At 48.5% G+C, this 10,193-nt stretch overlaps 1 protein-coding gene across 1 annotated transcript in view; it reads left to right on the top strand.

The window, feature by feature from the left end:
* MRPS6 (mitochondrial ribosomal protein S6) overlaps nucleotides 1-10,193 on the top strand; it is a 48,058-nt gene that overhangs the window by 22,279 nt on the left and 15,586 nt on the right. Inside the window, exon 2 of the mRNA XM_071431110.1 lies at nucleotides 9,719-9,858. Within this exon, the coding sequence (XP_071287211.1) occupies nucleotides 9,719-9,858 (140 nt within the window). The remainder of the gene's footprint in view (nucleotides 1-9,718; nucleotides 9,859-10,193) is intronic.

Below are 10,193 nucleotides of genomic sequence, written 5' to 3'. Positions count from 1 at the left end.
GCAAAGCCAAAGTGGGTTCTTTGAGGCTGCAGGGAGAACTCCAGGATCCCAAATCCTGAGTTTGGGCTCTGGTTTTGGGAGGTGGGGCTGGGCTGGGCTGGGCTCAGGGCACAAAACAGGAGTGAACCCCCCCTTTAGCAGAGGAATCTGCTTGGGTACCGTGCAAAATTCCTTGATTTCTGTTGGTTTATCTTTAAATATCCTCTTCAGCTGCTCCTTAAGCCGTTCTTGGGTGGGACCAGCACCTTCTTGATTCTGGGGTTAAAACATCAGCACATTCTGTGAGCAGAGCCCTGAACCTCCCACTTCCTTCTCCTCATCCCTGTCCCCCCATAAGGACACGATGAACTTGGGAATCATGGATTCCTTGTCCAGTGTTGGTGGTTCAGCAAGGGAGGGGCAGGCCTGGTGTTAAATTAGGGATTCACCTTCCTTTGCAGATGGGAGCTTGGCAAAAACAATGGCAAGGCTGTTAAACCCAGAATTTCAGCTACAGACAAAACAAATTAACCCAAATTTTTCATTTATTCTCTTCTTTTGCTGCTGTGATGTAAAAGAAAAATGGAAATTTTGCTGTTGTTTGTTTCAAGGGGTGGATAAGAAACATTTTTTGAGAGGAAGCTTTGGATTTGGGATGAAAAATAAGCATTTTCCTGCCTTACAAACTTGTTTTGGATTTGTGTATTCCAGGAGGGAGCGTTTTCATGAGTTAACTATTAATTAACCAGTTCCATAATTAGTTTATTAGGTGTTTACCCAGTGAGCAGCTTTCCAGGTCAGTGATTCTCAAAGAGATTCAAGCAGCCTCTTTGTCAGCAGCTGGTTCTGTTTGTGTTGGCCAAGCCTCACTCCCCAGTTTGCCGCTCTTTCTTTGGGGTTTTGGGTTCCCCTGGGTCTGGGGTTCTGGGCAGGATTTGTGTGGAAAATCCCACACAGGTGGTGGCAATGAGGCCTTTTCCTGCAGGGAATTCCCTTCCTGGGATGGGGCTGCCTCAGTTTCCCTGTGGATGTTCTGGTGCTGGGAAAGGGAAGGAGCCAGGAGGTTTCACCTCTGGTCCTTCTCACTTTGATCAGGTTGGACTCAGGGATTTGCTTTTTGGGTGTTTTGGGCTTTATTTTTGAGGTGTTGGTGGAGTGATAAAAGATAATTGAGTTTATGATGTCTCTGACCTTTTGTCAGCAGTGATTTTTAATATTTACCTGACTCCTGTTGTGAGATAGTTTTGTGTATCCCAGGATTTATCTGGGATAAATTCTGAATTTGAGCAAGGGATTGGCAAGATTCCCTCTTCACTTGGTGACAACATTGTGACTTCCACCTTAAACCTTCTTCTGCTCCAGAGCCAAGGATGCTTGTGTTCTGCAAAAGCAGGAGGATTTAAAAACTACAGCTGTGGTCCTCAAAAAGTGCTGTGGAGGGTTTTTTACTCACCATGTTCAGCTTTGTCTTTGTCCTGGGGTAGCAGTGAGGACGTGCAGGGTGGGTGGAAGAGCTGCGTGTCCAGAGCCACCTCTGATCCCTGAAAATGCCTCTTCTGGAAGGGACACGTGGCTTAGGCCAGTCTGGGTGGGACAGGAGGCCCCTGGCAGCTGGGCTGGATGAGGAATTGTGTGTGCAGCAGGAGCAGGGCAGGGATTGTCCCTCTGTGCTGGCTCTGAGAGCCCCTCCAGGGCTGGGCCCAGTTCTGCTCCTGCAGGAGAGCCCTGGAGGGGCTGGAGCGTGTCCAGGGCAGGGAACGGAGCTGGGCAGGGGCTGGAGAATCCCTGAGGGAGCTGGGCAGGGGCTGCAGAATCCCTGAGGGAGCTGGGCAGGGGCTGCAGAATCCCTGAGGGAGCTGGGCAGGGGCTGCAGAATCCCTGAGGGAGCTGGGCAGGGGCTGGGGCTGGAGCAAAGGAGGCTCAGGGGCCCTTGTGGCTCTGCACAAGTCCCTGCCAGGAGGGCACAGCCGGGGGGGTCGGGCTCTGCTCCCAGGGCACAGGGACAGGAGCAGAGGGAACGGCCTCAGGCTGGGCCAGGGCAGGCTCAGCTTGGACAGCAGCAGCAATTTGCCCATGGCAAGGGAGCTCAGGCCTTGGCAGGGGCTGCCCAGGGAGCTTTGCAGTGCCCAGCCCTGCAGGTGTCCCCTGCAGGTGGCACTGAGTGCTCTGGGCTGGGGACAAGGTGCCCATGGGGCACAGCTGGCACTGCATGACCTTGGAAATCTTTTCCAGCCCCAGGGATTTGGGGATTCTCTAATTCTGGGAAGTTGGCTGATTTTCCACTCCAGCTCCTTCCAGAGCTGGGACAGGGACCCCAGCTGACCGTGGGGACATCCCAGCCCCTGTGTTGTGCCCAGTCTGTAAAACTGGGGAAGAATGAGGAAGAAGGGGGAATATTCCCTCCATGTCTTTTTTCCTTTGCATTTCATTATTTTTCCTTTGTACTCTTAATTAAGCTTAATGAATGTACAAAGTAAATTGATGAAATATATTCACATCAGAAAGTCATGGCAGAAACACAACTTGGAGTTCCTGGGGAGCTCTTTCTCAGCAACTTCCTGATAAGGACAATTTTGCAGTGTTACCTTGAAGCCCTTACTAGAATTTGTTGAGGTTGGAAGAAGAGTTGAATTTTCTGGAGTTTCGGGGAAGGTGTTGAATTAATTCTGAGGCTTCACTGATTCTGAATTGACTCTGTCTGGAAAGTTGAGGACTCTCCATCCCTGGCAGTGCCCCAGGCCAGGTTGGACAGGGCTTGGAGCAGCCTGGGACAGTGGAAGCTGTCCCTGCCCATGGCACTGCATGGTCCCTAAATCCCTTCCAACCCAAACCCTTCTGTGATGTTGTGGCCAATTGTTACTTTAACTGTTTCTAGTAATAAACCATTGAAATGACCCTAAATCATGGAGGATTTGGTTGCTGTTTATTTCAGATTTAAAAGACACCTTTTTAGGCTTCTTTTTAGAAATTCTGAAGGCTCTCAGCTCTCTAAAATGAATTAAATTCAGTGTTGGGATTGATGTTTTAATTTAACTGTGGGTCGGTATTTATAGAATACTTGTATTCCTTAGATTTTACTTTAATTTCTTCTACAGTCTCCTTTGATCTTAAAAGATTTGTTAAAAATTTTAAAAAATCCATCATAGAATTTCGATTCTTTGAAGAAGAGAGGTGGATTTGGGAGCAGAAGAGTTCAGGCATCACTTTGAGTTTAAAAGTTGCTGCTTCCTCTGCATCCAGGCCCGTGGGCTTTCTATTCACATCTGGTTCTTTGCCTTACCCACCACCCAATGCTAATTAAAGTCTGCTTTGAGGATGGGGTGCTCATTTTAATTCAGAAGTAATTTTGATCACTTCCCCCAAGTTATTTTTGGTGGTGTGCCTGCTGTAACTTTCTATTTTCCATTTCTGGAATGGTCTCTCCTGCTTCTGTGTTCACCCAGTGTGAGCTGGGAACATGGCAAGGTTGTCATGGTCAGGAGCACCTGGGCTTTCCCATTTATCCTTTATTCTGCTTTTGGGGAAATGGTTCTGTTGCAGATACAGAAACCTCTGTCCCTGCATCCTGCTGTCCCTAAAATCACCCAGGGTTGGGGCTCCAAGAAAGGGCTGGGAATGTTGGGATGAGTCCAGAGGGGCTGGAGCCAGGCTGGGAGAGCTGGGGGTGCTCACCTGGAGAGGAGCAGCTGCAGGGAGAGCTCAGAGCCCCTGGCAGGGCCTGCAGGGGCTCCAGGAGAGCTGCAGAGGGACTGGGGACAAGGCCTGCAGGGACAGCACCCAGGGAATGGCTGCCAGTGCCAGAGGGTGTCAGGACCCAGGACATCCCTCTGTCTGTCCTGAGCAGCCCAGACCCCTGCCAGGGGTCTCAGAGACCCTGGCACAGAGCCCAGAAATGCCCCTGTGGTTTTGATTATGACCCGTGGAGCAAGTTACCAAGCTTAGATGAAGATCTGCAAGCCATGACAAATTAAGTAGAACGATAGTGAGTTTATCACAAGGTGAAAAAGTAGATTTTGGGGTTTTTTAGAATGGAGATTCAGGGGGCAAGATGGAGGGATCTGGGCATGTCCAGTCTTTCTTCTTCTTCTTCTTGGCCTCCATCTTCTGGGTGTTGTTGGCACTTTTAGATTGGTTTAGAGTAGAAGCTCACTGTCTAACATAGGGGATAGGTATTGGGAAGTTATTGTAAATATTGCACAGACAGTTTTTAGTACAAAGACATAACACTGCCCTGGGGCAGGCAGAGTGCCTCTGTCTGACCTGCTGAGTGGACCTTGGCTGGACAGGAGAAAGAATTTTATAGATAAGGAACAATAAACAACCTTGAGTCCAAGGAATGAAGAGCCCTGACTCTTTCTTCAAGCACCGGGCTGGGAAAAGAGACTTTGTGACACATCTCGGGGTCACTGTGAGCAGCAGAGACCCCGACAAGAGGGCAGGGCTGGATGGGATCTTGGCCATGAGGAATTGTTCCCTGGCAGGGTGGGCAGGCCCTGGCAGTGCCCAAGGCCAGGCTGGACACTGGGGACAGTGGGAGGTGTCCCTGCCATGGCAGGGGTGGCACTGGGTGGGCTTTGAGGTCCCTCCAACCCAACCCAGTCTGGGATCCCTCCCCATCCCTGAACTTCCAGGCAGGTTTGGATGTTTTCCCCATTCTCACTTTTCCATTTCCAGCTCCAGCCCAGCCCATTTTCCCCAGGGGTTCAGCCCAGCTCCCACAACTGCTGTTTCCTTGGAATGCTGCATTTATCTGGATTTTGACCTTTCCTGGCTGCCCTGAGTGGTTCTCCCCAACCTGGGGCTGGTGCTCTGGGTTGTTGGTGCTTTTACAATAATTGCAGAGTATTAAAAAATTTTCAGTAATAATTTCTGATGTTTTATTAAGTAGTAAATGACAGCAAGGAAATGGTTTTTCCCCTTAGTTTTGCTGCTTGGAATTGCAGCTTCTTTCTAAACATGGATTTTGCCTTCTTTGATTTCCACCTCAGGAAATAATCCCAGACCAACCTTTTGTAACTGCTGAGCAACCAAAAAAAGACATAATTTTATCCTGCTGTTACTACATTGAAGGGATAATCAAGTAACTGGGATGGAGTTATTCCTGTTTATAATTTGGGATGTGCCCACTGACTTTGAATGCTTCCTGTTGGACTGAGCAAGTGGCCAGAAGAACTTGAGAACTGTCCTAGCCCTAAAGCTACTGAGGGTTTGGTGTTTGCTTCATTTTCTCCCTCCAAAGGCTCTCCTTGGAGGAGGTTTTGGTGGTTGACAAAGTTTTTTTTGTAGCCAGTGCTGGATTTTCTATCCCTTGGACTTTTCTGGGGGAAATGAGGTGGAAAAAGGAGCAGTGGAGCCGAGTCCTTTCACACAGCTCTGCTTCCAGGCGGGTGGCTCCTCGTGTTTTAGGAAGCATCAGCATTCCAAAGGCTTTATTTCCACATTTGGTTTGTCTCCAGGCTGCTCTCTGAGCTTCATGGCTGATGGTCATGCCTGAAGCCACTTTTCCACCAGAGAATTCCCATTTTTCTCCCCAGTTCCCTTTTATTTATACCTTTCCTGATTGCCAGGTGAGTCCTATGGGACTGACAGAACCCATGGAAGCATTTTTGTTCCCTCTTATAAAAAAAATCCCCTGAGGATGAGGTGCTTGGTGCTGCTTTGATGGTTCTTTTGGGGCATTTGTGGCTTTAATCCTGGGGGGAACGGATGGGGCACCCCCAGGTGTGCATGGAACAGCTCCTGCTCTTGGGTGGGATTGTGCTGAGCTGACAGACCTTGAGGAGAGAGGGAGAGGCCAGAATCACTGAATTGCTGAGGTTGGAGAAGACCTTTAAGAAGATCCAGTCCAGCCATGGAGCAGCACCAGTGGTGTGCTCACCTTTAAACCAAATCCTCAGGGGCCACAACCCCACATTCCTGGGACACCTGCAGGGCTGGGCACTGCAAAGCTCCCTGGGCAGCCCCTGCCAAGGCCTGAGCTCCCTTGCCATGGGCAAATTGCTGCTGCTGTCCAAGCTGAGCCTGCCCTGGCCCAGCCTGAGGCCGTTCCCTCTGCTCCTGTCCCTGTGCCCTGGGAGCAGAGCCCGACCCCCCCGGCTGTGCCCTCCTGGCAGGGACTTGTGCAGAGCCACAAGGGCCCCTGAGCCTCCTTTGCTCCAGCCCCAGCCCCTGCCCAGCTCCCTCAGGGATTCTGCAGCCCCTGCCCAGCTCCCTCAGGGATTCTGCAGCCCCTGCCCAGCTCCCTCAGGGATTCTCCAGCCCCTGCCCAGCTCCCTCAGGGATTCTCCAGCCCCTGCCCAGCTCCCTCAGGGATTCTCCAGCCCCTGCCCAGCTCCGTTCCCTGCCCTGGACACGCTCCAGCCCCTCCAGGGCTCTCCTGCAGGGCCAGAACTGGACACAGGTTTTGAGGTGGGGCCAACTGAGGACAAAGTGCTCAGGTTGTCCCCTCACCTGTGGCTGGTGTGACACCTGGGGCTACCTTTGCCTTGGTGGGACCTGTGGAGTTAACAGGTTTCTTCTGGGCAGCTCTGAAACATGTGGCTGTGGAGGAGTGGGGAATTTGGATCTGTAGACAAAAATCCTTTGGTTCTGTCTTCCAGGAGCCTTCACCCCTGTCTATCCCTGTGGCTGTGCCTGTGGCTGTCCCTGGGTGTCCCTGTCTGTCCCTGTCTGTCCCTGTGTCTGTCCCTGTGTGCAGAGGTCAGAGCAGGCCCAGGCTCTGCTCCAGGCCCAGCAATGGCCCCAGAGCCACGGGCAGGGCCTGAGCCCAGCAATTCCCCTGCACAGGAGGCACAACTTCTGCCCTGGGCAGGGACCGAGCTGGAGCAGAGCCCAGAGAGGGGCTGGAGTCTCCTCCCTGGGACATTCCAGAGCCACCTGGGCCCACCCTGTGCCCTCTGCTCTGGGTGACCCAGAGGTGGCTCCAGGTGAGCGCTGTGGGCCCTTCCAGCCTGACCCTCCCAGAATTCTTCACAGAACTCACAGAATCCCAGAATGACCAGGTTGGAAGAGACCTTCAAGTCCAGCCCAGCCCCAACCCCTCAACTCAACCCTGGCACCCAGTGCCACATCCAGGCTTTGTTAAACACACCCAGGCATGGGGACTCCACCACCTCCCCGGGCAGCCATTCCAGAACTTTCTCATCCTTGCTGGAAAAACCTTTTCCCTGCTATCCAACCTGGATTTCCCTTGGTGCAGCTTGGGACTGCACCTTTCCAGAGCAAGGTGACAACTTGTGAGCCACTGGTGTGGCCCCAGGTCACTGCCAAGGCTGCCCAGGGGTGAGAGCAGTCGGGAATGGCTCTGGTTTGTCCTGGGGGCAGGAGGGGTGTCCAGAGCTGCAATTCCAAACCAGGCTGTCCTGCTCTTGAGAGCTCTTCCTCATCCCCTCTGGAGCAGCAGCTCCATTGTCTCCTCTTCCCTCCCCAGGGCTCTGGGACTGGAATTAGAGCTGGGCTGGGGAACTGGAATTAGTGCTGGGCTGGGGGACTGGAATTAGTGCTGGGCTGTGGGACTGGAATTAGAGCTGGGCTCTGGGACTGGAATTAGTGCTGGGCTCTGGGACTGGAATTAGAGCTGGGCTCTGGGACTGGAATTAGTGCTGGGCTGTGGGACTGGAATTAGTGCTGGGCTGTTCAGGAAAAAATGTAGTGGCTCCCGAGCTGGGAGCCAGGCAGGCCCATTTCCTCTGTCGCCAAGTGGGCTGGCTCTGAGGCAAACCAAGGAACCTGTGTCTGTGGATCTCTTGGTTAGCAGAGTTCAGCTTATTTTTAGTTTGGGTGATGGCTTTAGGCAAGCCAGGGTAAACCATGGCAATTTTGGGAGAGGGAGAATGAGAGGGATTATAGTGACAAGCTTTCCAACCCAACAATTAGTTGATGTTTTCAGAGTATGGCCACAAGTGGGGAAGGTTGCAAATTTTACAATCCTGAATGTAGAAATCTGTGGCTTTCTTTTCTTGTTCTTTCTTTCTGGTTTTGTTTGTAAATACATGGGGCTCAAATCTTTGGCTTGGTTGTGTTCAGAAACTGCACCTCACATTGGCCTTGCAGCACTCAGGGAATGTGCTGATCCCTGGCATGTGGAAAAGAGACAAAACCCTCTGTGTCACTTGTGGGGTGAGGGATGGAGGGCAGGGAGTTTACCCCACAATATTTTATTGGATTTCATTGAAATCTGCATGGAGGTTAGAAGGGTTTGTCATTGCTCTCCACAGCTGCCTGAGATGAGGTTGTGGAAGGGCTGCCAGAGCTGCAGGAGCCTTTGGACAACCCTGCAGGGACAGGATGGGATTGTTGGGGTGTGTGCAGGGCCAGGAGCTGGATCAGAGATCCCTGTGGGTCCCTTCCAGCCCAGGATATCCCATGGCTCCCTAATGTTGCACAAGTGCAGTGTACATAAGGATATAAATGACATATATAATTTAGAGATAATGGTGCTAATTGCTGGCTCCATACCAAGCCATGGATTTGTGTTTTCCCCACACTGATCACTTGAAATATTAATGAACAACAACAGTGCAAGGACCCCAAATCTGTTCCCAATCCATCATTTTCCTTTGCTAGGAATATTGCCTTGTGCAAGGCTCAGAACAAGTGATTCCAGGTGAGTCAAATCCATGAACTCATCTTCTTTTTGCTGGGGCCTGACTTGGAAATGGCAGGAAATGTTCCTGGGGAATTGCCTGCTGTCACTGACATATTTTTTGAAAAATACTTTTGCTAAGATTTTTTTTTTTCTTGAGAAGCTGGGAAGCTTCAGCTTCTCCATGTTTTGTTACTTTAGAATGTGATTTAAAGAATTGTTTCCTTAGTATGTGAATTGGTTTTACTTGATGAATAATCACAGGTCTAGCTGTGTTGAGACTTAGTTAATCACAAGATTTTATTATTCATTCTTTTCTTTGCTAGCTTTTTGATGTTTGTTTGCTTTTTCTTTAGGATAGTTTTAGTATATCATAATATAATATAATATAATATAATATAATATAATATAATATAATATAATAATAAAACAATATATAATACAACATATTATAATTATATTATATTATAATTATATATATTATATTAATTATATTACATATAATAATTATATATTATATATATAATTATACTATCATTATATAGTCGCATTATAGATAATTATATATATAATTATTATAAATCATATAATATATATTATAATTATAATTATATAATATTATAATTATTATAAATTATATAATATATATTATATATAATTATATATTAAATATATAATTATACATAGTATAATTATATTATATGTTATTATATATTATTATATATTGTACATAATATTATATATAATAATGTATCTAATGTATAAATATACTATATTGGTATATTGTATATAAATGTTAATATAATATAATATAGTATAGTATAATATAATATAATATAATATAATATAATATAATATAATATAATATAATATAATATAATATATCTGCCTTCTGAAACATTGAGTCAAGATTCTCATCTCTTCCCTGGAGACCCCCAAACATATAATATAAAATGCTTCTTCCCTGGTCCTGGAGACTCAAACACCACCACAGCCTGCTCCTAAAAATTCTCTCCCTCAATGCTTCCACTTTCTCTTCTTGGGTTGCAGCACCCCCTGTCCAAGTGCTGAGCTGTGCAAGTGCAGCTGTCCTTTCCACCACATAAACCACCCAGATTTCCAGCAATTCCTGACTTTTCTTTCTTTCTTTTCCAGCCTGAGACAGCAGCCGTGCTCAAGCGCACCGTGGAGGCTCTGATGGAGAGAGGAGCCATCGTGAGGAGCCTGGAGAACCTGGGGGAGAGGTCCCTGCCCTACAAAATCACCAAGCACAAGGAGCGCCACAAGAGAGGGGGGTACGTGGTGGCACCTCCTCCTTCAGTCCTGTCACTGCTGCTCCTGGAGCAGGGACACCAGGACCAGCCCTTTGGTCTTCTGGGCACGTTTGGGTTGCAGGTGGGACCTGGGAGGGCTCTCAGCAAGGAGCTGGGTGGTTGTTGGGGACTGTGTGTGTTCTGTGTGCTTTATTCTGAGTGCTGTCAGTTTTGTGGTGTTTGCACTGCAGAACTTTCCCCAACATAAACAATATTATTATTTTTTGAATGACTATTTTTAGGCTGTTTTCTGATAAAGCTCAGCCTAATCTCCTAGTTCGCAGAACGGGATCCTTTCCTCCAATGTTAATAATTAA

This window comes from Agelaius tricolor, unplaced genomic scaffold (assembly GCF_023055355.1).
Source record: "Agelaius tricolor isolate 1412-34295 unplaced genomic scaffold, bAgeTri1.0.p SCAF_7, whole genome shotgun sequence".
Classification (NCBI taxonomy): Eukaryota; Metazoa; Chordata; class Aves; order Passeriformes; family Icteridae; genus Agelaius; species Agelaius tricolor.
Note: the sequence above shows the minus strand (reverse complement) of the source record. Positions and strands in the feature narration are given on the sequence as shown.